Below are 26,919 nucleotides of genomic sequence, written 5' to 3' on the forward strand. Positions count from 1 at the left end.
CGTCCGCCAGCTGACAGCATAGAGGTTTGAATATTTGCCGTCTGGTGGCAGACGGCATAGTTGGTCACTTTGCCATCTGCCAGCAGCCAGCAAAATGACCAAATAGGCAGCCAGTGTTCCCATTTTGCACAGGTGACTGCCATGTGTCCTCTTTGCCGTCTGCTAGCACACGGCAAAGCTCTTTGTCGTCTGCTAGCATACGGCAAAGAGGTTATATATCCCCTGTTTTTATTTAAATCCAATTAATTAGACATGGTTTCAAACACAGATATACATGCATACATATCCAACATATCCAACAGCATGTCCAACAACATATTTCATCAAATCCAACAACATAGTTCAACAAAGTCCAACATATCCATATATACATAACCAGAAACAAGTTTCCAACAACATATCCATATAGACATACATATCCAAACAAGTTTTCATAAGCAACAAGGAAGCATCAAAAGAATAGTACACTCCATGTATCCAAGCTTCCTCATGTAAAGCAAATCTGCAAATTGGGAAAGATGAAAGTTAGAAGAAGAAGAAGAAGAAGAAGAAGAAGAAGAAGAAGAAGACTAGTTAGAAGAAGAAGAAGAAGATTTTTTTTCCTTCTCTTTCTTTTTCTCCTCTCCTCTTCTTTATCTTCTTCTTCTTCTAACTAAGGTAGGTAAAAATGCCATTTTATTGCTAAGCTAGGTAAAAATGCTAAGTGTAGGTAAGTCTATATCATTTTGGAGGTAACAAAGATTATCATGACATTTTTGACCTAAGTATGCTAAGTATGTCATAAATGAACTGAATAAGCTAAGTATAGCTCATTTTTTATCTAACTTAGGTAATTATGCCATTTAGGAGGAAAATAAGCTAAGTACCCATTTGTAAAGCAAAACACTAGATAAAACTTACCCTCATCACAACAAATGTGAGGAAGATTGCAACTACGGTAACAATTGATCCAACGGCATAATGATACCAAGCCTCATTATCAATGTCATATTTTCTAATCTTCTTAAGCTTCAGGCGCATTGCAACCATCTTCAAGCGCATTGCATTCATCTTCATCTTGTGATCATCGATGACATCGGCAACATACAACTCCAATGTCATCTTCTCTTCTTCAATTCTTTTAGTTTTTTCTTTCAAATACTCATTTTATTTTTCAACTAAATTTAACTTCTCGACAAGAGGGTCGGTTTCAAATTCCGGTTCACATACCTCCTGGATTAAAATATATCTATGTCAACTTGATGGCTATAATTGTCATAAATGCAAAATGCAACAAATAGTTATGAAAGAGAATTTACCACATCTGAATCATAAAGCGGGCGAGGGCCGACGGGGACGGACATCAAGACCATGGCACTATGTATAAGAAACAATCATACAAAGTAAGAAAATTATACATACCAACTATATAAATCATACAATCATACAAATAACTATATAAATCAAGTATACCATAAAAATTTGAATACCTAATAATCACTATCGGTAATGACGTGCTCATCATCATCATTAAATAAATCCATCATCATCATCACTATCGGTAATGACGTGCTCATCATCATCATTAATAAATGCATCATCATGTGGAAGGCCACCTTTACGTAATTGTTCAAGCATTGATAGGTCATCTGCAACAGTAACTTCTTCTTCTTCCGGCTCTTCTTGTTCCGGCTCAGGGGTGAAGTCGGATTCACTATCGTTGTCTACTTCAATGTTCTGGGGTGGAGTAGAGCGGTTCTTGAAACGTTTTTTGGAAAGACGTGTTTCTTGGAAGAATTCTCCTTCGTCATATGTGTCCTAGCTAATGTGAGGTTCACAATCCTCTTCATTGGGGGGAGGTGGTCTAACACGTGACGGCACTTCATAAACAACATCCCAACCACTGAGATTTGGATCACTTTGACAGGCCCACGATAGATAGAAAACTTGGGTTGCCTGTTGAGCCGTAATATAGACATCGGGAACATCCAAATGGGTGCTTTGTAATGTCCAGACCATGTAACCAGGCGTAAAACCAAACTTCTGCAGGTCTTTACTCATTTCAAGCTCGTCCCTCTTTTTATAGTTGTCGCAACGGGCATAGTGGCACCAGCTTAATTCCTGGCCATTTACAAATGCGGCTCTAACAAACCCCTTCGTTTTTGTTAACCATTCCTCGGTCCAAACTTTCTGACTAGTGTAACCAGTGTACATCCATGCACGATCACTCATATTGACTTTCTACTGGACACACAAGAAATATATACATAATTAAGCAAACCATATCCATCAGTTAATGGATGTCAGTTTTATTACGTCCAAGCAACCTACACGCTAATAGGTAAAGATAGGTCCTAATCCTACCCGAGTATGTGTAGATTGGGTTCGTTTTTCCATGCTCTGCTCCAGATCCGACGCAAAAATTCGGCAGCACTTTCCCGCTGTTCTCCTGATACACGTCTCGGCAATAAGCAGAGAGGATGTGTACCCGGAGAACAACAAGGAGGCACTGATGAAATTTTGCATCGGATCCGGAGTAGAGCATATGGGAAAATGAACCCGATCTACACATACTCGGGCTGTCCATGGATAACGTTGGACAATTCGAAAGAATCACAATTATAAATATGCAAATGCACGCATATTTATAGATGTAACCCTTTCGAACGGGAGATGAATAGTGGTTACGCATACTGATGATTGACACCTATAGCTAGGAAGTTTCATCGGCACGAAGACCGGAACAGAGCAAATGAAGGGGGAGGAGGAGATGTCATTTGTGCTCACCAACGAACGTAGGGGTGGAGCTCGTCGAACACTAGACCCTCGCAGTGACAAAATGACTGCACATTTAAATGCAAAGATGAGTAACACAGCAATTTTGTTTCTTCCGTCGACCTAACTAAATATTGACAACAGGACGAGCGGGTTAAGAGGTCATTGGCGTTGATGGAACCCTAAATAGCAAGTATCATCGGTGCGAGATACATGTGGCGCTCGGCGTTGAACACTAGATCCACATTCCACAAGTGAAGCCGGCGCCCGGCGTCCCGCAACAATAGTTCTGGTGGACGATGACAGTCGAACACCATCACGAATTTGTCTGGCAGCCTCTGCGATGAGGATTAAAGCCAAGTTTTGAAATTTCAAACAACCAAACCAACTTGAGTTAGTTTGGGTGTTTCAAGTTTCAACACTTGCCTTTTAATCGTCATCGCAGAGGCTGCCAGGCAAATTCGTGATGGTGTTCGTCCGCCATCGACGCCGAGAACAGTTGCTTTGGGATGCCGAACATCGGTGTCACTTGTGGGACATGGATGTAGTGTTCGACACCGACGGCCACATGTATCTCGCACCGACGATACTTGCTATTTAGGGTTCCGTCGACACCGAGGAACCCCCTAATTAACTCGCTCGTCCCCGGGCGCCCCCTTTTCCTACTTCTTTTTTCATCTTCAACTTCAACTTTTTTCATCATCATCATCTTCTTCTTCTTCTTCGACTACTACTACTTATTGTTCTTTCTTCTTCTTCTTCTTCTTCTTCTTCCTCTTCTTCTTTTTCTTTTTTTTTCATCTTTCTTGATTATTCTAAAAAAGGAAAAAAAACCTAAACAAAACTGTAAGCTAAATGTAACCTAAAATAAACTAAATTAACCTAAACTAAACTAAATAACCTAACCTAACCTAACCTAAACTAAACTAAACTAACCTAACCTAAACTAAACAAACATAAAATAAATCTAAAAAACAGAAGAAAAAAAAACTCACCACGATGAGGGGTGGGGCCGGGCGGTGCGGTGCGGCTGGGCGGCGGCGACTCGGGACGGGGGCGGGGCGGTGCAGGGCGGCCAGCGACTCGGGACGGGGCGGCGCGGCCAGTGGCGGCGGCTCGGCTGGGCGGGCGGGGCGGGGCGGGCGGCGGCTTGGCTAGGCGAGCGGGGCGACGCGGCTGGGCGGCGGCGGCTCGGCTGGGCGGGTGGGGCGGGGCAGCCGGCGACGGGGGTGGCGGCGCGGGTTAGGGGCGGCGGTAGGGGTGAGGGGTGGCGGCGGCTCGGGCAGGGGAGAGAGAGAGAACGGACAGAGAGATGGGTGGGGGCGCGGGCGCGGCCCCTTTTTGCTAGTAGGTCACACCTCTTTGCAAAGGGCGTACCTAGTGGGGTGGGGCCGGGGGGAAACGGACGACCTAACGACCATTTTCTTTGCCGTGAAAATGGCCGTTAGGTCGTCCTCGCAAGCCCGCCACCCACCCTCTTTGTCGTCTGCTAGCAGAAGGGAAAGCTTCTTTGTCGTCCGCTAGCGGACGGCAAAGATATGCTGATGTCAAATCCTTTCGTTGCCGTCCGTTTTCTTGTGGCTGATGGCAAAGCCCTTCTTTGTCGTCCACTAGCTGACGACAAAGAGTCGGCAGACGGCAAATCTATTGATTCCAGTAGCGCCTTTAGGCAGGAGGCCGAATTGGAGAAGGAAGAGGGGGTTCGGCCCCCCTTTTCCTTCCTCCCTTCCCTCTTCCCTTTTTCTCTCCGGTGAAATAAGGAGGGGGGGGGGGAATTGGGATAGGACCCTAAGTAGGATTCCTCCTACTTGGGGCGCCCCATGGCGGCTCCCCTCCCCCTCTCATCTATATATACATGGGGAGGGGCGCCTAGAGCACACACCAACTATCATTAGCAGTGTGCGGCGTCCCCCCTCCACAATTTACCCCTCCAGTCATATCTTCGTAGTGCTTAGGCGAAGCCCTGAGCGGATCACTTCACCATCACCGTCACCACGCCGTCGTGCTGGCGGAACTCATCTTCTTCCTCGACACCTTTGCTGGATCAAGAGGACAAGGGGCGTCATCGAGCTGAACGTGTGCAGAACTCGGAGGAGTGTACGTTCGGTGCTTGAACGGTCGGATCTAGAAGAAGTTCGACTACATCAACCGCGTTGTCAAACGCTTCTGCTTTCGGTCTACGAGGGTACGTGGACAGACTCTCCCCCTCTCGTTGATATGCATCTCCTAGATAGATCTTGCATGAGCATAGGATTTTTTTTGAAATTGCATGCTATGTTCCCCAACATAGCCTAGTGGTGGGAAGGGGTTGATGCCTTCCCACCCACCCAGGGTTCAAGGCATGGTACTTGCATTTTGGGTTTGTTGCACCAATTATACTATAGGGGGTTCCCTTACAGTCTTTCTGTCAAAAAAAGAAATTCAGCATCGACCAACTCACGAGTAGCTGAAGGAAGATCTGACCGAGCATTAGTGAGCGGTGAAAGGGGGCAACAATGTTGGGATGTACTATTTGAACTTTTTAAATTTGAACTAGTACTGGATGCGGCTATTTAAACGTTTGTACCCTTGCATGCGACTACTTGATCTTGCGGACTAGGAAGAAAAAACCGGATGTATGCGGCCACGGTTGGATGGCATCCTTCTGTATCCATGTCCGCAGATTGGTACACCCTGTCCGCGGATTGGTACTCCCTGTCCGTGGATGGATGTGGGAGCAAATTTGCGGGTTGGCATTGGAGATGCCCTAACTACTTAATAGGGAAGGAACCAAGCTGGCAACAAAAAGGCAAAAGATTTTGCAACATCCTCTTCCACGTTAGTTGTTAGCAGTGAGCAAATAACTCTTGTGGAAGTTAATTTTCATGTCTATAAGAGAGGTTTTCAAACCAAGAAATAACCGATTTAAAATTCTTGGCTTTCTCAACAAAGATCTCCAAGAAGAGGAGGGTGTCATTAGCATACTGTAAGTTGTCCACAGCACCAAGGATGATGCTAGTCAAAAGTCCAGAAATCAAGCCATGATTAGCAGCCTTGACAAGCATTTTAGAGAAAACATCATACACTAAATTAAAAGGCAAAGGGCACAGGGCCCCTGTTTGAACGTCTTACCCCACAAACAAAGTAGGGTTCATTCGTGAGCCTCTTACCCCCCCCCCCCCAAAGTAGGAAATTCACTTTGCACCAAAACCTTCAGAGTTTAGCATTTGAAACAAAAAATCCTAAATAACTCTATCATAAGCCTTGTCATACTCCAGCTTAAGAATAAGCCCCTCAAATCCATCATTTTTAACCTCATGAGTGATGACCACACTCTCCAAAATGAATATACCTTTAATAAAAGCAGTCTGATTTGGAGAAACAAGTCTATTACTGTTTGGGAAAAAACTATTAGTCATAGCTTCAGTAAAAACACATTTAATTAAACTAATACGCCAGAACTTCTTCGTATTTATCATCTACTCCGACTTCTTTAAGGATAAGCACGTCAAAACAAGTTCTAATTTGTGCACATCCAAACTTCCTTCCTCAAAGTCCCTGACCAAAGCAATAAAGTTAGATTTGATTAGGTCCCAGAATGTTTGATAAAAGAGAAAGGAAAGACCATCAAGGCAAGGAGCTCCATGAGCATATATGAACCCAAAAATGGCTTTCTTAATTTCTTCCTTAGAGAAGTTGCGCTGGAGAAGGTCATTGCCATCCTGAGTGACCAACTCCTCATCCTTCCATTAGGAAGGGCCCAAATGACATTGAGCTTGTCTTTAGGACTAAGAAGGTTTTAATAGGATAAACAGTACCATTATCACTATTTAATTTTAACAAGTGATTTTTCTATGCCTATGATTAGCTAAAGTATGAAAATAAGCCTTGTTTTTATCACCATCTTCAATCCCACGAAACCTAGATCTTTGCCACAAGGCAACTTCCTCTTTTATGCCACATAATCTCTAACTCTTTCTTGATGCCATTCACTATAGTTCTGTCATAATCATCTAATCGGCGATCTTCAGAAAACACATCCAAAATATCAAAATCCTACATGAGGTTTCTCTTCTTCTTTTTTAATTCAGCTTCAAGATTAATACTCGAACCTTTTACTTTCTTCCTTAAAAGTCTAGTTTCTGGTTGCCATATCTCAATTGCAGAAGCTCTAGAGGTGGGAGAATTCCAAACATCATGTACAATTTTTTTACATTTCTGGATGATCAAGCTACCATTTTATAAAATGAAAAATCTTTTGGGAGGTAACCCTCCTAGCACAAGTATCCAGTAACAACGGCGTGCGGTCAGTACCCACTCCGGATAAAGAAGAAAGGACATGAAAGACAAAAAATATATATTAAATTTGACATGTTTGAAGGTTATAACATGCATTTAATCCACATTCCTACACATTTTTAAAATCCTCCTCACATAGTTGCTTGGATCTAAGAGGGACATGGCGGTTTATGGCATGGCGAGATCCTTCCCTAGGATTTGGTGAGATGGTGTGCGCGATGCTTTAAATGAATGTCTTGAGTCAATGAGGGACGACAAACGATGGTGGCACCCCCCGGGCGTTGTTATTCTCCTTGAAGATATTGCTACAAGTTAGCTTCACGCCCTATTCGTGGGGTGCTAAACGTGTCTGGTGCTGAATGTTAATTTTATAGGTTAGCGGTCTTTGTTTTGGTGGCATGAGTGCTGCTAGCAAAACTGCACTGTCGGGAAGCGTCGTTGTTAATTTGCTTGGTTGCATTCTAGGTCTATTTTTTTCGTCTTGTACATATTTTTCTCCCTTCTATAAAGCTAAGGTACGTCATTGGCGTACCCTCGAAAAAAAAGGTCTATTTTTTTCGGTTATCAAGGATGTTACACGGGTGTTCTCTAATCAACAATCGAACGTGATGTATATAGTTTTCTCGCCTAATTTCGTTATAAATCGAACCACTTCACTCTGATTTATGAAATGGCATAGCCTCGCTCTCTCACGAGGTTTATATGTATTTTCGAAATCAAAACTCAAATAGGAAATCTAGCGATAATCAAGCCCCAGCCAATCACGTCGCGCGGTACACGTCTACACCCTGGCCTCGATATACACGTCACCGCGAAAACGTGACGCGCCGTCGTTGGCCACCTCAAACTTGGCCCCCACCTGTCAGTCTTATTGGTTAGCACCCCCTAAATTCCGAACTCACTGTACCACCGGGATCTCGTCTGGTTCTCCTCCGATGGCCGGCGCACTCCACCGCCGTCTCCTCCTACTCGCCGTCCTCACCGTCTCCGCTCTCCTCCCCCGCGCCGCGGCCGTACGCCCCTTCGTGCTGGTCCTCTCCGGCGAGGACTTCCTCAAGGACCCCTCTGGCGCGCACCCCTCGCTGCCATCCGCCGACGGCGACAGCGAGGACTGGGATGACTTCGCGGACGACTCCCCCGCCACCGACCCCCTCCTCTCCCCGTCTTCCTGGATCCCCCTCCTTGACCCCACCACCCCCTCCCCGTCGGGCGATCAGCCGGACCCACCGTCCGATGCGCTCTTCGTCGCGGGCGTCCGCGCCATGATCTCAGCGGCGTCCTCGGGGGACGAAGCCGCTTTCTCCACTGCGTCCGCGCAGATCGACGCTGCAGCCGCTGGGGGACACCCCGGCGCACAGTCGGCGCTGGCGTTCCTCTCCGGAGCTGGAATGGCGCGCCCGGTGTCCCGCTCGCGCGCGTTCCTGCTGCACAAATTCGCCGCCGACGCAGGAGACCTCCAGTCTAAGATGGCGCTCGCCTACGCCTATTTTCGCCAGGAGGTGAGGTGATTCGGTTCGATTGTTTGCTTGCTCGTGCAATTAACTAATTCTAATGGGGATTCTGCGATTGGAGGATTTTGTATGTGGGTTAGCTATCTAGCTTGCGTTGAAGGGATAAGCCTCGCATGGTTAACATCAGACATATGTGAATTTTTGTCTCCATGGGTTCTTTTACTCCGTGTTTTAGAACGTTTTTAGTCGTTGGCTTGGTTTTGTTAAATTTATATAAATGGTAGCCTATGGTATTGTTAGTTAGTACATGTAACTTATAACATGATTTTGATTTTTACCTCCAATGTTGCAGCGAATTTGTTTACGGGCGTTTGATGTTATGTTTAACTGGCCTTCTGTCTTCATCATCTTAGGAGCTGTAGTAATGGGGTCATATTTATTTAGGACCAATGTATGTATTCCTGTGAATAACTAGCAGTCTGATCAAAACAACACAAACCAGGCTGATGAAGTTCAGTTGTATTTTTTCTCTTTTGACTGTGTAGTTTTTAAAATGCTCCAAAAGTCCTCTGGTATGCAATTAAGGCTCACATACCAATGCCCTTGTACATACTAGACTCATATATCTGCCAATACTTTACTTTTATATGATCTAAGTAAGAACGTCAAGGTTTGTTTTGTTGTTGGTGTTCAAGTTTGTCGGTTAGAGGTATATATCGTGCCAATGTTACTACTATAAAAAGCTGCTGTCTTTTGTATGGCATTTGTATCTCAACAGTGGGGATATCTGTTGCACGGTTATCTTGACAATTGTTATGTTTTGGTTGCATGAAATAAAGGAAAAGGGTATAGTGTTTTCTGCTTGTTCAAACATATATGTCATTAATCTCAGCTCATGTAGCTTCCTGCCTATTTATGTCATTGCTTTGGCTTGCTTGTCCTTATTGTGCAATCTTTGTGTCATTTCAGAACTTTATTGAAACACATGAATGCCTTACTATCGTTGTTTCAGTTCTATAGTCTAGTCTGAAATCTGGTGCTTCGATATCTAGTCTAGGTATGATGTGGCATCACTACATCATTTAATTATCTTTACTCTGGTTTTGCCACTGCACTTTCAATCGATATATATGGTCTATGCAAATGATTTGGACCGGCTGGAACACGTTTGAGTTTGGCTAAATGTTATGGCTAATATTGGATATTTGTTGACTTGAACGATTTGCTTTTACAGATGTATGAAGAGGCTGTCACACTATATGCCGAACTTGCAGAGGCTGCTCTGACAAGCTCCTTAATCTCGAAGGAGCCACCAGTGATTGAACCAGTTCGGCTGCACAGTGGAACTGAAGAAAACAAGGAGGCCTTGAGGAAGTCCCGTGGTGAGGACGATGAAGATTTTCAAATCACAGAGTACCAGGCACAACGAGGCAATGCTGCCGCAATGTACAAATTAGGGCTTCTGTACTACTATGGACTACGAGGACTCAGACGTGATTATGGCAAATCATATCATTGGTTCTCTAAGGCTGTGGAGAAAGACGAGCCACGTGCTATGGAGCTTATGGGGGAGATCTTTGCTAGAGGTGCTGGAGTGGAAAGAAACTACACCCTAGCATACAGGTGGTTGAGACTTGCAGCACAGCAGGAACAGTACTCAGCTTACAATGGACTGGGTTATCTCTATGTGAAAGGCTATGGGGTGGAGAAGAACTTGACAAAAGTAAGTATTGTGCATTAGAATTTGGAATGCAGTTGAGTAGGTCATAACTCCTCTACAGTATAAGCTTGTTGCCGTGGACTGTTTCTGCTGCTAGACTTGCCTGCACTAAATATTCTGTGGCTACATTTTCACCATGCTTGCTGCTATCTTTGTTATTGGTAGAGATACTGCCTGCCAGCTAGATTTTCTATAGGCTGTTTTGGTAAATTATACTGCTACACATCTTAGTAGACAGGAACTCAAGTCTGACTTTACAGTAGTCTGGATGTACAAGTTCACCAGTGATTCTGTTGCCGTGGATGAACAAAGCGATCACATTTGATCAAGGCATACAACTTTTTTGTCAATGCACGACTTACAGCTGCCATAGAAAGTTGTTAAGGAGTATTAGTATTAGGTTTATGAGTCCTATTAGGCTATGTCCTGATCTGCTTCAGCGCCGTAGCTGTGTTGTGGTCTTGCTGTTGGTTGAAGCTAGGTTCTCGTGACGTATGGTCTTGGCTGTTTGCTGAAGCTCGATTCTCGTGATGTGAGTAGTAAAAATAAATGATGTTTCCATCGGTCCGCATCTCTCTCGCTGCCCTCTGACTCTTGATAGTGTTCCTTACATTGATTATCATTTTTTTTCTAGTGTTACACTTCTTCAAATGCAATGCCTAACAAGGAGGGGTGTTAAGGAGTATTAGTATTAGGTCTAGGAGTCCTATTAGGCTATGTTTCCTTTCCTTGTACCTCAAGTCTTGTGTAATATATATATGCCCCTTGGACTATGCAATAGAGGTAGATTGCACCCATAACAACAGTAACCATTAAAACAATCCCTATCCTGGTATTGCTGATGTGTTAACAAGCCTAACAAGGAGCATCTTCGAGTAAGTTAGGAGAATGGTTTAGTATCACATTCACATCAATTTTTCAAATGGATGGATATGATGACTGCAATTTTTTTGAACATAGTGATAGTAATAAGTATACCCATGTTCGCTAGGATGTCATTAACTATGAAGATTAGATATTTTGAGTTGCCGATGGAGAAGAATTCAAGTGACAAATTGACAATGTTCCGCAGTTCTGCACTATTAGTTGTTAATAAATGCTAAGACCTATGAAAATTTCAATTTACTTGTATAATCCATTTGGCCATTAACAAATACAAGTTACCAAATTGAACATTTCACTATCTTGATGGTTTCAACAATACACAGTTCTGTATTGCAATAATCAATGTACTATAAGCTTGAGGCACTTACATTCTTTTACTTACCTTTTTGTAGGCAAAGGAATATTTTGAAATTGCAGCTGACCATAAAGAGCATGGGGGTTATTATAACCTTGGTGTTTTATATCTAAAGGGTATTGGTGTAAAGAGGGATGTGATGACAGCATGCAATTATTTTCTTCGTGCAGTAAATGCTGGGCAACCAAAAGCTATTTATCAAGTGGCAAAGTTGTTCCAAAAAGGAATTGGTCTTAAGAGGAACCTCCATATGGTAATGATAATTATTTTGTTGTATCAATTGCTGAATTAAATCTTCCACTGCCACAATTATGTATGATGTTTCATGAGCATTCCTTTTCCTTTATCAAATCATCATCAGTGTATGAGTAAGGGGTGCTCTCATGAGCCATGCGTAATTAGGCCTAAGATGCCCAATGAGTAGACTGTGTGTTGTGCCTCGACACTTTTCTTACTTTCTTAGAAACCCGGTGGTGGAAGTCTATCTCAGTTCCGTTATGAATTTATCACATCCGATATGGATATATCTTGCCAAACTTTCTAAATTGATTCAGTTCCTGAGGCTACAACCAAGTTCAACGGGTTCATAGGAATTATTTCCTACCAGTTAATGTCTCGCACAATATTTGAATAGTGTGTAGTATAAATAAGTGTATTGAGTAACCGTGTGTTTTCTTATAGCAGATGATGTTGCTACAACACACTGGGCACAGCGGGCTCTGCTATATTTCAAGAAGTCTTCAAATTAAAGAATCAATCTTAAAGTCAAGCATTTGAATTGCAAAAAGCCAATATGCTTACATTATAGATATAAAATGACGCCAAAACATATAAACCGCACGACAATATCACTATTCAATTATTCAATCTTCATCCTCGCATGTAATGACAAACATAACTTGTTTTCACTTGCTTCTTTTATCCAAGCAAAGAATCTGATTTGGAACACGTGCAGTAGCTTGTAAGAGCATTTGTATGGAAGTATTGCTGAATGCTCCGTGATAGAGCTGTCTGCTAGAATACGCCAAGCGTGCATTTTTTTACGGTGCTATAGCAGGCCTATTTTATTTTATTTTCTTTTCTTGCATGTGCACCATCTTAGATTTAGGGTGTGTCTGGTTTGTGCCCCAGTTAGCCCAGCCAAAAAAATTGGCACGCCTGTGTGAGGGCATGACCAAAATTTTGGTAAATTAACATTGTTTGGATTGTAGCCAATGTACTTGCCAAAATTTTGGTAAAATTGCTGAGACTTAATTTGGTTTGCCACTAGCTGAGTTACCAAATGCTTTGTAGGGGTAGCTGGATTGTTTAGTGTTTGATTTGATTTGATTTTAATTTGGCTGTACCTCGAGACAACAAAGAAAGACACACATTAAAAAAATAAGTTTTTCTGTACTATAGAAATCAATTAACTATAATATGCCAAAAATAAACATTCAAGAGTATAGAGAATCACGACCGAACCAAGATAATTAGTAGTGGTTTTATGACCATTAGTCCCTACCCGCAGAAAAGAAAAAACCCAGTATAGTAACAAAACTATGTTGGGTAGCCGCTTACACGGGATTGATCCATCCAAACAACACGTCAACGAAAAAAATCCATCCGTGATTTCAAACAACTGCTCGGTCATCACGTAGCTACCCATGCGATTAATCCGCCGTACTGATGTCTTTTATTAACAAACGCTGGATGAGACCATGGTATAAAACCAAAAACAGAGCGAGACCCACATAAAGAACAGGCGAGGGCATGCTGCCAATTATTTGGCGAGCGTTTTCCGCGCCCTCGCTGCGCCCACGAATTGGCGAGAATAACATGCAGGCATTCCAGGCGGGCTGGGCGAGCCAATTTTTTGGTGCTAGTCCAAACGACAGCCAAATCCCGTTGGCGAGCCGATTTTTTGGAGAGGCTGGTGTTGGTGGTAAACCAAACGTACCCTTAGAGTGCATGTGCTCTTTCTCATCTTTATGTCTGCTTGAATGGACTATAGTCTATTAATTAAAGAAGTGGCATGTAATGCTAAAGTATATATTTCCATTTACAAGATTGAATAGAAAACCCTCTGCCCAGGCAGATCAAACTGTTGTTTCTGTAGAGAAAGATAGAAGGCTGATTTACAGAAGCATTAATGCTATAACATACTTTGTCGGTTTGTTTTAATGATATTAATCTGTTATGATACAAATAGGGAAACATGAATTGTTCGAAATATTATTATCAAAGGGCTGAATCTTTGGTCTTTCTTGTTTCAGGCAACAGTTCTGTACAAGTCTGTTGCTGAGAGGGGCCCCTGGAGCTCGATGTCTAGGTGGGCTCTAGAATCTTATCTAAAAGGCGACATAGGGAAGGCATTGCTCTTATATTCTAGAATGGCAGATCTTGGGTATGAGGTTGCCCAAAGCAATGCCGCCTGGATTCTTGATAGATATGGCGATGAACATATTTGCATGGGAGAATCTGGCTTCTGTTCAGATATGGAAAAACATCTCCGTGCACATGCTTTGTGGTGGCAAGCATCTGAGCAGGGTAATGAGCATGCTGCTCTGTTGATTGGCGATGCCTACTACTATGGCCGGGTATGTGAAATGGTCCTTACTTTTAGTTGGTATAACACGTTTCTCAAGTACCCTCTTGATCCTATCTAGATGATTGCAGGCTTCTGCTAAAATTACTTAAGAAATTCACATCAAGCACCATATGTTGTAGGCTAATATTTTATGTCAGAGATGTGGTCCTCATTTTTTGTTTTTTTCTCTTAGTATGACTACTACAGATTGTTAAAAACATGGTAAACAATAATATAAAGTGCCTTAGGTTTGTGTTCTGAATTTTGAAAAAAATATGGAGTTTATGTGGCACCAATACAAGCCATATGTTTGCACCCAATAGAAGCCATCTGTCTCTATGAAGTTATGCACTTGTACATAATGTCTTTTGAGAGGAACCAACTGTCATGTTTGATGAGACAACTTCTCCAAAACCACTATTTGGATAACTAAGAAAAATATATGGCTTCTAAAATAAATTCACACATGAAATGTATTTGAAAACAGGATGCGCCTGCAACATAGTTGTGGAGTCTGATTTCTGCTTCTAAATTTGCTTTTGCATTTCAGAGGTACTAGGGGACTGTGCGCTCTCTCTCGACTTTTCATAGTATCATTGCTGAAATCACATATTGAATCTGTCCTGTGTTACAGGGTGTAGGGAGGGACTATGAGCGTGCAGCAGAGGCATATATGCATGCTCAGTCACAGTCTAATGCCCAGGCCATGTTTAACCTTGGGTACATGCATGAGCACGGTCATGGACTTCCCCTTGATTTGCACTTGGCAAAAAGATATTATGATCAGGCTGTGGAGGTGGATACAGCAGCTAAGCTTCCTGTCATGCTGGCACTAACTAGTTTATGGATAAGGAAAAACTATGCTGGCAGTTTTATGGTAAGACATTATTTTCTCTTTGTATCATCCATGGCTTAGTTGCATACAAGAAATAGGAAGTATCTGTATAGTTCACTTGTAGGTAATTTCAAGTTTGTTTCCTTGTATGGTAATCTCTGTTGCCGTTTAAGCGATATTATTTGGCAACTTGTTTTCCTGGTCCATTTCCCACTCTCTCCCTGCTGCTCATCTTTTTTAGTTTCTAGCTGGTTCCCACTGGTTGCTCATATGCAATGAACCGTAGCATCTTCCAAACATAAGTTATTTTTAGTTTTGAAATACCATGCCTGCAGCAGTTCACAAACTGCCTCAGGCTTCAGTCTATGCTTCCTAACCTCTTGATTTCTTTACCACCTCTAGTTCTCTCAGTTACCTGGAGTTATGCTCTTTCAAGATTGACAATACATATGCCAACTTGTCTGTTCATCCCTAGCCACCTGATGGTCGATGTCTGCCTTTTGTTCTTACTATGCATGCCGTATTTGTATAATCATCATGGTCATATTGAGTATTGAATCATGCTAGATTGTTGTACTCCTTGCAGTTGGTAGCTAAATCTTTCTTAATTTCAGGTTAATTTTATCGACTCGCTGCCGGAGATGTATCCTGTAGTCGAGGAATGGGTGGAAGATGTCCTGATGGATGAAGGGAACGCAACAATATTGACTCTATTTGCTTGCCTTGTAACTGTCCTGTACTTGAGAGAGCGTCAGAGGCGGCAAGTGGTTGCAGACAACCCCCAACAGCCTGACGGTGCACCCAACTAATGCCAAGATGAGGGGGCCTATGCGATGTGATTAGTTGAGGTACATATGGCTGTTTATTCTCAGTTTTAGCGTCAAGTTTTTGTTGAAATGCGAGAAGCGATGAAATGAAATGCTCATACTGGACTGGAGTCCTACAAGCGTGGAATTCTAATGGCTTTCGGAGGACAAAGCGTGGCCAAGCCTACAACATTTGTATACCAAACTGACTAGGATGTGAACTGGGTCGTAGATGTATGATATTGAGAGATGTTGTTGTTCCAGGTGAAAGTTCACCATTTCTGACGTAGACATGTGCCTGTAAAAGTGTTGAAGAGTTTTTAAGAGCGCTTGTGTTACTCGGAACGTGCTGGTTCTGATGGTCTGTGCCTTGCACATCCTGTCTGCCTCCATATTTTGTCTGCGTATCTGGATGCAGCCTCGGAACTTTTAACTGGAGCCAATCATGAGCTGCTGTCCAGAAACCCTTATCATGCGCGCAATGAAGGAAATGCATGCATCAAAGTTTCATCCATAGCCTGGTACACTTAACAGGCACAGCGGCCAACCTCTTTAATATTGCGATATTTTAAACTGACATAATCTGGAAGGATACCGTGAAGTACTTCTTGATTTTTCTGTTGCGCATGCCAAGAAATCCTCGCCTCCTGATGAACTCAACGGGATATTGATTACGGCATCCGCATCAGGCGCAAAGAAATTTCTGATTTTTCTGGTGCCCATGCATCCTCACCTCCTGATGGACTCAACGGGATATTGAGTACGGCATCCACATCAGGCGCAAAGAAATTTTGGTGAATAATATCAGTTTTCCAACCATTGGTGTAATCATCAATAATGTTAGAGACTTTTTTTTAATGGATCATTGCCCAACTGGCCCATTGGTTTGAGAGTTGCAGTGTTTGGAATCCATCTATCCGTCCAAATTGAGATGTACGAGCCCATCACCGATTGCTTGATCACTCCAACATTCAATGCCACCAATCCTGCTATGATTGATTTCCAGGGAACTGAGTCCTCGTTCGTTTCGCGTGGATTGGGGGGGGGGGGGGGGGGTCGAGCGGGTATTCCTCGTGTGGCCCAGAATCCTCGCAAATACCCGTTGGCCCATTTGGTACCCGGGGTTTCGACGGGCCAATCCTCTCGATTCCCCGTCGATTCATCAGTTTCCACGCGCTTCAGAACCCTCGAGCCCCCCCTCGAGGATTTGCTCGCCCGACTCGCTTCGCCGCTCGATCCGAGATGCCGCCGCCGACTCCTCCCAAGACGCCGTGCCGCCTCGACGCCGGCGATCTCCTCCGGCATACTGGACTTCTCCCCGGTGGTTAGTAACCGCAACCCTTCCCCTCCCCTCCCCATCCTCTCCATGGCTGCCACCTCCCACACGCCCTCCGTTCGCCTCGCCCTCACCGGCAAGCACGCAAAGAACGTCGTCTCCTACCCAGCTAGCTTGCCAAGAACGCCGTCCTCTTCTAGCTCCTCTTCTACCCTAACCCTAGAGGTCGAGATTTGTCTCAATCTGCTGGGGTGCGAGTCGCGGGGCTCGGAGCGATTGCCGCTGCGCTGCTGCTGCTGCTGCTGCGACGAGTGCTGGTGAGACTGGCCATGGATGCCGTGCTGCTGGCCCTTGTCGTGCGGCGGGTGCTTGTGGACCTGCCTCATCTCCAGGTTGTGGATCTCCTCCATCATTGGCTTCCACAGCCTCACCCTCGCGTTAATGAACCAGTTCGACACCTGCACCGCCATTATTATCCCAACATGTCAACCAAGCTCCAGAAACAAAATGGCATGGTAGCGGCAACAGTGACCAGCTTTGCTGCTTACCTGATTCCTTGTTAGGCCCGTCTAGTTGGCCAACATTTGCTTGTCGCCATCAGTAGGATACCTGCAAAGTTTCAACCCGAATATCAGACCAATGCAGCAGTACTCTTGATTGCAACACGTTCAAAAGGGAGATGCTATCTGTTTTCCTATTTCCAATCTTTACTTTCAACTCTTGCAATTGTTAGTAAATGATTCTTACTCTCAAATGTACCATGATAACAACTACACTAGTACAAAATAGGATGTAGATAGACAAAAGATGGTTTACAGTATTTGTTCTTATGAAGAAAGAAAGAGTTGCTATAGAAAAGTACATGATCGCAATCACCACTTAGTAGTGTGAAGTCATCTGCAATTAGAACTCACAGGCTAGTGCACTGCTTTTACAAGATTGCAATTTCTGCTCATATTTAATTTTAATCTACTTGGAGACTTTGGAGGTGTCTATACCATTGAAGCCCATGTAATCTTGGTGTGTTGTAGCAACAAACTGCTCAGCCCATGTAATCGAAGCCTAGGAATGGAATGAGCGGTGCGGCCCAGAAAAGAACTAGCATTCAGTTTAGGCTACAAATGTTTGCAGCAAACATTCAGTTGCATATAGGACGTGTCTCTTTTGTTTCTAGCATTGTTGTATCTTAACATTTCTTTCATTTACTACATCCTTGTAATCTAGGGAACCATATCTTCAAGCTAGAGTTTAGGCTATATATTTTTGCAGAGTTTATAAATCTATGTAGAATAATTAGGATTCAACAAGCGTAAACCTGTTACTTCCCTTGCCAGTGAATTGACCTGATGAAATGAATGTAGTTTATACCTGATTGCTGTTGTTTATTCAAGGGAAAAGTCTCTTTGATTTTGGTCTTGATTCTAATTGTCCATCTTCTGCATGTATTGGAACAAACCATCCTACGATGTTTCTATTCAAATGTGTGTGTCGTCAGATTAGAAATAATGATGAAATTCTGCTACTTATAATACTTATGATGAAATGTGTTTGACTCTTATTTTCACAGCCTGCCGCTTGGATCCTTGTTGGGGTGGACGAGTTACCTCCTTGGGAACCTGTTGCCACGCCAAACTTCGGTAAGCTACATAAGCTTCTTGGTCTCTTGAACTTGTTTCTTTGCCGAAGTAGTATATCATACTTGATAGCTCTTGGTCATTGCACATCTTGGCACACTGATGATATAAAATTCTAGATCATTATGTATGTCTTATGAATATAGTTCTTATTTGTTGCTTGTTTACTCTAGTTTTAGTGCCAAGATGAACTCCGAGATTATCGATCGAATTAGGAAGAGGAGAAGTGAGGATGATGAAGATATGATGTCCTTTATTCTGCCTGTATTGCATCGAATGCGTAATAGAGGACCCGTCGAGAGAAAACAACGACATAGCTCTATCCTATATGGCAAGAAGCGTGTTGATGATATCCTTAGAGGGCATGTTAAGAATTGCCTCGTAGCTTATAGGATGGAGCCACGTATCTTTCGGGATTTGGCATCTTATCTTAGAAGAGAAAATCTGATATCCGATACAAGAATTAAGGTAGAGAAGTTAGCCTTTTTCGTGTACATGGTGTCTCACAACGCGTCTTATGAAGATCTCCAGCTAGAATTTCAACATAGTGGACAAACATTTCATGAGTACATCAATGAGTTCTTCAACATCGTCCCTGTCTTAGCTAGTCGATTTCTGAAGCCTCCGAACATTGATGAGCCACATCCAAAAATCTCCACCGACACAAGATTTTATCCTTACTTCCAGGTTTCCATTTTTAACGCTTCCACAATTCCTTTTCTTATCTAACTTAATAGTTCTTTATTGACCTGCAATCTTTGCTTCCAGAACTGTTTAGGAGCCATTGATGGGTCACATGTTCCTATAACCGCAACACCTGGGATTGCTGCTCCATTTCGGAATAGGAAGGGTACCTTGAGTCATAATATTATGGTTGCATGCGACTTCAATTTAAAATTCACTTTCATATCATGTGGCTGGGAGGGTTCAGCTACGGATGCGAGGGTTCTTCATTCTGCAATGAGCAAGGGATTTAAAGTACCTGAGGGAAAGTTTTACCTAGTTGACGGGGGTTATGCAAACACTCAGTCATTTCTCGCACCTTATCGGGGTGTCCGATATCATTTGAAGGAATTTGGTCATGGACATCCTCGGCCACAAAACCACAAGGAATTGTTCAATCATCGGCATGCTGTTCTACGGAGCCATGTGGAAAGGTCCCTAGGAATTCTTAAAAAGCGCTTCCCAATTCTTCACGTCGGCACACTGCATTCAATCGAGAACCAAGTGAAACTTCCCGCAGTTGCCGTAGTTCTTCACAATATCATCAAAATGGAGAATGGTGACGAGACTTGGCTTGACAACCAGCCCGATAACATAGCGCCAAATGCTTTTGTTGATCTCCCGAATGGCGACGAGAATAACTATGGGAACAACGACTTAGGGAACACTCTAAGGGATGAAATCGCAATGCAAATGTGGGAAGCATACCATCCTGAATAGCCAACATGATTGTGTGTGTGTTTATGATATATATACATATACTAATTAATTAACTTCTCTTGTCTTCATCATCTAATAATGTAGTGTGTGTTGAAATGCAGATATGTATCCAAAGGGGTCCCCAAAGTACAATCTCATGAAAGCAAGTGGAAAAAAAGCTTCACACGGTGCCAAGAAGCCATCACCCAAAATTAAAAAGACACCTCCAAGAGGTATTTGGTCTACTTAATCTCCATTTCTCATATCTTGCCAATTAAGTTCTGTGCTTGCTGTTATGTTTGGTGAATGATATCTTTCAATACTACATGTAGTGGTGCATTATAGCAGAAACAAGTCTATAACATGAGTATATAGACTACTAGAGTATTATTTAGCTGACAGTTTTCCCAAAAGAAGTACTGCTCACTTATTATGTTTCGTCAATGGTATGACATAATCACTAGTAGAGTATAAATTAGAGAATAAAGTAGCAGATGTAGGTCACACAACTCACTCTACTATAGATAATGAATAACTCACTCTTATCATGTTGTTGGAAGTTTTCACTAGTCCTCCTAAAGTTCATCACTATTTGTTTTCAAATTGAATGATAGTAACTCCTCTTATCATGTTGAGCATTAAGTTTGAACAATGTAAATTTGTGTTGGTGTAGTTAAAAAGCCAAGAGCTCAATGGAACCCAGCTTTGGAAAAGGGTTTGGTTGAGATACTTCAGGAGCACAACACTCCGTACCATAGGGGACAAAATGGTTGGTCAACTGAAGCGTGGAATAGGATGGCTGATTTATTTCATGAAAGATATGGCCACACTAATTTTACAAAGATACAGATTCAGGAAAAGCAGAAAGACTTGAAAGCTCAATACCGACTTATTAAGGATGCTCGCAAACAGAGCGGTGTCAGCTGGAACTATCATACACACATGATAGATGATGACGCGTATCTTTGGCAAAACTTGATGACTGTAAGTTCTAGTGTAGTGCATTTTGTCTTTGCAAAACTTGATGACTTGTATTCCATTCTTTTGTAATCAATCTTGTTTTCGAGCAATCTAAGTTTGATAAATCATTTCTTTTATATATACAGACGTGGCCAGAAATAGTTAAGTTCCAGAATAAGCCATTTCCCCTCTATGATAAGCTTGGTGATCTGTATGATGGTGAGTTACTGAGTTGAATGTATTTTCATTTCCTCTCTTTTTGTTGACATTTATAATGAATTTTCATTGCTGTGTGGCCTTTAATGATAACTTGGGTGTTTGTGCAGGGCATATAGCAGAAGGTAACTTCAATTTCACATCAACTGAGGTTACACAAGTGAGTGATGGTGATCCCAAAGTTGAAAGAGAGAAGATTGCCTTCTCTTTTGACCTGAATCAATACGATGATGATTTACACATGTATGATGATCCAAGACATGCCGCCCCAAGTGATAGTCCAAGAGATGCTGCCCCAAGTGATGGTCCCAGAGGTGCTGCCCCAAGTGATGGTTCAAGAGATGCTACACAAAGAGGTGGTGTTGCTGCTTCAAATAACAAGCATGTGAAGGAATCAAAGAAGGGTAAGAAGCGTGATGATCCTATGGTGGAAGTGATGACACAATATGTGGAGATCAAACGGAAGCAAGCGGAGGAGGAGTCTGCTCTATTGGCCGGGGCAAAAAATGCCCAAGAATTCTCCATCAGCAAGTGCATTGCTGTTTTGCACAAGGTGGAAAGCATCCACCGCGATGAAAGAGCCACTGCCTACAAAGTGTTCAAAAGTGTTGAGAACCGTGAGATCTTTCTTAATTCTGCCGCTGAAGATGAAGAAAGTGCAACAGTGTTTCTTCGAAGCGAAATGGCAGAGTTTACTCAATGTATCTAAGGTAAGCTACCTTGTTCCTATTAGCATCTGTATATTCTGGTCACTTCGGTTTTAGACTAGTTCTACCCAATTGCCGTGTTGTCACATAAAAAGCTTGTCAATTATTTTAAAACCTTGCTGTCGTGTTGTTTTGTTATTGTTATGGCATATCTCTCTCAAGGTAGTTTTGGTGATTGATGACAACATGTTTGCGGACTAATCTTGCACGTTGAATTATTCTCAGATTCTCCCCTGGCACGAGATGCTTTCTTCCCCTCGGAGTGTATTTCAAGACGGTGTAGCTCTTTCGTTTCTTTCTCGGTGGACTAGTTGCGTAGAGGGCACCGTACTATCAAGAGGGGGTCCGCTGGGGTTTTGCATGGGTGGAATCATCACGTACACATCAGCTTCTCACCCTCCGAGCTTTTCCTGTCCATTGAAGAGATCTCTCCTCTCTTCCTTGTTCTGTCTGGGTCTAAGCGGCAGTACCGTGCACCCAACGGTAGTACCACTGAGAAGCTACAAGCGGTAGTACCGCTTCGAAGCGGTAGTACCGCTGTGGCTCCATAGCAGTAGTACCGCTGGGGGCCTGGCACATCCGCCGTGTCCTCAGCATATTTAAGAGATCCCTTCTCTCTCTCTCTCTCGCGCGCCCCAGCGGTAGTACCGCACTGCCTGCGGTACTACGGCCGAAGGGTCACAAGAGGCAGTACCGCTCCATAGCGGTTACCGCACTGCCTGCGGTACTACGGCCGAAGGGTCACAAGCGGCAGTACCGCTCCACAGCGGTACTACCGCCCTTGACCCCACTACCGTAGTACCGCTGGGTAGTCTGGCTCCTGTCGCCTCGATTTGAGAGGTCTTTTTCTCGTGTCGGGTTTTGCAGCACTAGTCACGGTTATAGTGGCGGTAGTACCATTCCAGGAGCGGTAGTACCGCCCTACCACCGTGGTAGTACCGCATTTGGGTCCGTTCCCTACTAAGTCTCCTCAGCGCGGCAGTACCGCTGGTTGGCGCGGCAGTTCCATCGCCTGGCGGTAGTACCGCCCCCTCTCAGCGGTAGTACTGCCCTGTGCGGGGCTGGTTGGTGGGGGGCAACGGGATTGTTGCCCCCACTATAAAAGGGAGTCCCCTTCCTCCTTCTCACCTACCTCTTCCTCCCCTAAGCTCCATTTATTGCTCAAGCTCCATTAAATACTCCAAGCTTCATTTCCGCCCGATCTATCTCTCTAGCCAATCAAATTTGTTGATTTGCTCGGGAGTGGTTGAGAAGGCCCCAATCTACACTTCCACCAAGGGATTTTCGATTCCCCCACTCGTCCCTAGCGGATCTTGTTACTCTTGGGTGTTTGAGAACCCTAGACGGTTGAGGTCACCTCGGAGGCATATTCCATTGTGGTGAAGCTTCGTGGTCTTGTTGGGAGCCTCCGATTAAGTTGTGGAGATTGCCCCAACCTTGTTTGTAAAGGTTCGGTCACCGCCTTCAAGGGCACCAATAGTGGAATCACGACATCTCGCATTGTGTGAGGGCGTGAGGAGAATATGGTGGCCCTAGTGGCTTCTTGGGGAGCATTGTGCCTCCACACCGCTCCAACGAAGACGTACTTCCCCTCAAAAGGAAGGAACTTCGGTAACACATCCTCGTCTCCACCGGATCCACTCTTGGTTATCTCTTACCTTTACTTGTGCAAGCTCTTTATTATTTCTACCCTTGCTTGCTTGTATGCTTGTTGTTATTGTATCATATAGGTTGCTCACCTAGTTGCACATCTAGACAACCTACTTTGATGCAAAGTTTAATTTGGTAAAGAAAAGCTAAAAATTGGTAGTTGACTATTCACCCCCCTCTAGTCAACCATATCGATCCTTTCAATTGGTATCAGAGCCTCGTCTCTTTATTAAGGACTTTACCGTCCAAAGAGTATGGTTGATACCGTAGACGGTGTGGAGGAACACTCCGATGTGAATCCGATCTCGTCTACGGGAGATGGGGGAACTTCGGTCTCTCGTGAGGAGTTCAATGTGGCCTTGGAGACATTGAAAACCTCCATGACAACCGAAGTTGAAAGCATGTTTACTAAATTTCTTGAGGGGCTTAAACTTTCCACCGCACCGTTGAAAGTGGGTGATCCCGCCAACAAGGTGTCGGATGCTATCCCCGACAAGGGGGAAGCTAGTACTGAAAAGGCTCCTTCTTCTAGTGGCAAGAATGGCACCGGCATCTTTGCCTATGTGGAACCACCACTTGTTTATGGTGGACCGGTTCCTTCCACTTATTTGAATCATGCCGGTCCTCCCCCTAAGATTGTGAAAAATGAGGATTTTGATTCTTGGGTTTACCGCTTTAAACATCATTTAAATCATGTGAACACTAACCTTTGGAGAATCATTGAAGAAGGTTTCTATCCACATGATCCAAGCAACTTCACTCCTCGAGAAGCCGCGGACAATCAATTCAATGAGAATGCTCTCTTCATAATTCAAGATGCAATTCCACCCGAAGACCTACCTCATCTTCGTCCCTTCGCCTTGGCCAAAGATGCATGGCATTGTGTCGTGTCTCTCTACCGGGGAAGCGCAAGCATTCAACGGTCCAACTATGAAGTGGTACAAGATGAGGCCGATGAATTTGCAATGAAGGAAGATGAAGAACCTCGTGAGCTTTATCGGAGAGTAACCAAACTCGCGGTCTCACTACGAGATCACGGGAGAAAGGACACGGATGACAATTGGATCAAGTGCAAATTCCTCAAGGCAATGATGCCCTACCACAAGGCCATGCCCTCCGTCATTCGTCAAAGACCGGACTTCCACACTTTGACCTCAAGCGAAGTTTTGGATGAGTTTGTGGCCATGAACATTTTGGACAAGACCGCCGACAATGCGGTGCTCCGTTCTCAACGGGCAAAGAAGCCTAACCTTGCATTGAAGGCCAAGCTCACCGTGGGAGAAGAAGAAGAGGAAGAAGAGGAGAGCAACCCCGAAGATACAAAGTATGCATATCATGAACACATGGCACTTGCTTCAAGGCAATTTTGGAGCAAGAAAAACTCGAGGCCCAACTTTAGCAAAAACAACTCGAGTGGCACAAGGGGCAAGCAACGTGTAAGAACTTGCTACAACTGCGGCAACATGAGTCATTTCGTTGCGGAATGCCCGTATGAGAAGAGGGAAGACAATGGTGGCAAACTCATCCGAAAGGACAAGGCCAAGTCGTTCCCCAACAAGAACAACTTCACCAAGAAGACTCCTCCCAAGGCTTTGGTTGTGCAAGAAGAGTACAATGAGGATGATGACGATGATGAAGATGATGAGTCGGTTGCCATGGCCTCCGTTGCCGTTGCAACAACGTCACGGGTGTCTCTCTTCGACTCACCCAACGAGAGCATCACCGCCAAATGCCTCATGGCTAAAGCCACCAACAAGGTAACCTCCAACATCAAAACTACCATCATTAATCATCCTTCCCCAACGGATAGCATTAATGAACTTGAGGGAGCTAATGTGGAGGCTAACGAGTTTGAGGCTTTTATGGGCAAACTCAAGGGAAAATCCAAGAAGCACTTTGTTGCTCTCTTGGAACAACTTGGTGAGGCCAATGACATGATCGAGGCTCACGAAGACACCATCTCTAAGATGGAAGGGCATAGTCATGACTATGCCGATGAGATTTCGGATCTTTCCAATGCTCTTGAGGAAGAGCGTGGTCTTCGTTTGGCTCTTGAGGAGTCACACAACGTTGATCATGCTAAGTTAAAGAAAGATTATGATCATGCCCTCATTGTTTCTCGTGTGCTAAATTCCGAGAAGGCCAAACTCGGGGTTGATCTTGCTAGACTCAAAGAGGAGTTTGATATACTTGACAAGGCCCACAAGGCCTTGAAGGGTATTCACGCTAGTCTCAAGGAGTCTCATGATCAACTCCAAGTGAAGCTAACTAAGGAGAAAGCAACTTTTCCTCATATGGTTTTAATTGATAATGCAAATGCTACTAACCCGTGTTGTGAGCATATACATCTTGTTGAGGAAAATGCTAAGTTGAAGGAGCAACTTGAGAGAGGTCTTGCGACTTGCATACAAGGCAAGAAGAACCTCAACGATCTCTTGATCAACCAAAAGGGAGGTGTGGCCAAGGAAGGGGTTGGGTACGTGCTCGACTCCAAGAACAAGAAGAAGAATGACAAGACCAAACGACTTCCTCCCCTCATGCAAACCTTTGTGAGGGAGGGAGAGAGTGCCCCCGAGGAGAAGAAGAAGAAAAATGTCAAGAAGGGCAATGTCACCCCTCCCAACAAAGCCGGCAATTTTAATCCTTCTTATGTGTTATGCCATGCAAGTGATGGGCATGTTTATGCCAAATTTGTTGGTTCTCTTCATGAGTATATTGAATGGTCTATTTGGGTTCCTAAGACCCTTGTTACTAACATCAAAGGACCCATCACAAAATGGGTACCTAAAACCAAGCATTGATCTCTTGTAGGTGTTTGCTTCCGGTGGTGGATCATGGTTGCTCGATAGCGGAGCTACAAATCATATGACCGGAAGCAAGGACTTGGTGGTGGACGTGCACAAAGTTCCATCTATGCCCACCAATGTCGAGTGGGGTGACGTCTCATCCTCTAAGGTATTGGGACTTGGCAAGGTGGTCATCTCTCATGATCTCACGATCGAGAAGGTCATGCTTGTTGAGTCCCTTGCATACAATTTACTTTCCGTTCGTCAACTTGCAATCATGGGCTTTGCCACTTTCTTTGATATCGATACCGTGGCCCTCTTGTGGAGCAAGACTCTTAAAGTAGCCTTTGTTGGGCATGTCGAGAACGGTCTATATGTGATTAACTTTTCGGAGCGACCCACTAAGACCGCGACATGCCTAATGGCTAAAGTTGATGTGGGATGGCTTTGGCATCGCCGTTTAGCCCATGTCAATATGAGATCTTTGCAAAGTCTTCTCAAGGGGGACCATGTCCGTGGACTAACGAATGTTAGTTTTGTTAAAGATCGTGCTTGCAGTGCCTGTATCGAAGGAAAGCTACATGAGAAGGCTCACCCTCCCACGACTATCATTTA

The 26,919-nt window shown here is 43.9% G+C and overlaps 2 protein-coding genes across 2 annotated transcripts; both read left to right on the forward strand.

Annotated features, from left to right (window-relative positions):
* Positions 1–7,897: 7,897 nt before the first annotated feature.
* On the forward strand, positions 7,898–15,998 carry LOC123085339 (ERAD-associated E3 ubiquitin-protein ligase component HRD3). The gene is made up of 6 exons (XM_044506966.1): positions 7,898–8,531; positions 9,718–10,206; positions 11,481–11,696; positions 13,699–14,022; positions 14,647–14,889; positions 15,462–15,998. Exons 1-6 carry the CDS (start codon positions 7,968–7,970, stop codon positions 15,654–15,656), a joined length of 2,031 nt encoding a protein of 676 aa, XP_044362901.1. The 5' UTR covers positions 7,898–7,967; the 3' UTR covers positions 15,657–15,998.
* A 5,139-nt stretch (positions 15,999–21,137) lies between these two features.
* On the forward strand, positions 21,138–21,870 carry LOC123083741 (uncharacterized). The gene is made up of 2 exons (XM_044505687.1): positions 21,138–21,156; positions 21,272–21,870. The coding sequence occupies exons 1-2, from the start codon at positions 21,138–21,140 to the stop codon at positions 21,868–21,870; spliced, it is 618 nt and encodes a 205-aa protein (XP_044361622.1).
* Positions 21,871–26,919: the final 5,049 nt, after the last annotated feature.

Source organism: Triticum aestivum, chromosome 4A (genome assembly GCF_018294505.1).
Source record: "Triticum aestivum cultivar Chinese Spring chromosome 4A, IWGSC CS RefSeq v2.1, whole genome shotgun sequence".
NCBI classification, from domain to species: Eukaryota; Viridiplantae; Streptophyta; class Magnoliopsida; order Poales; family Poaceae; genus Triticum; species Triticum aestivum.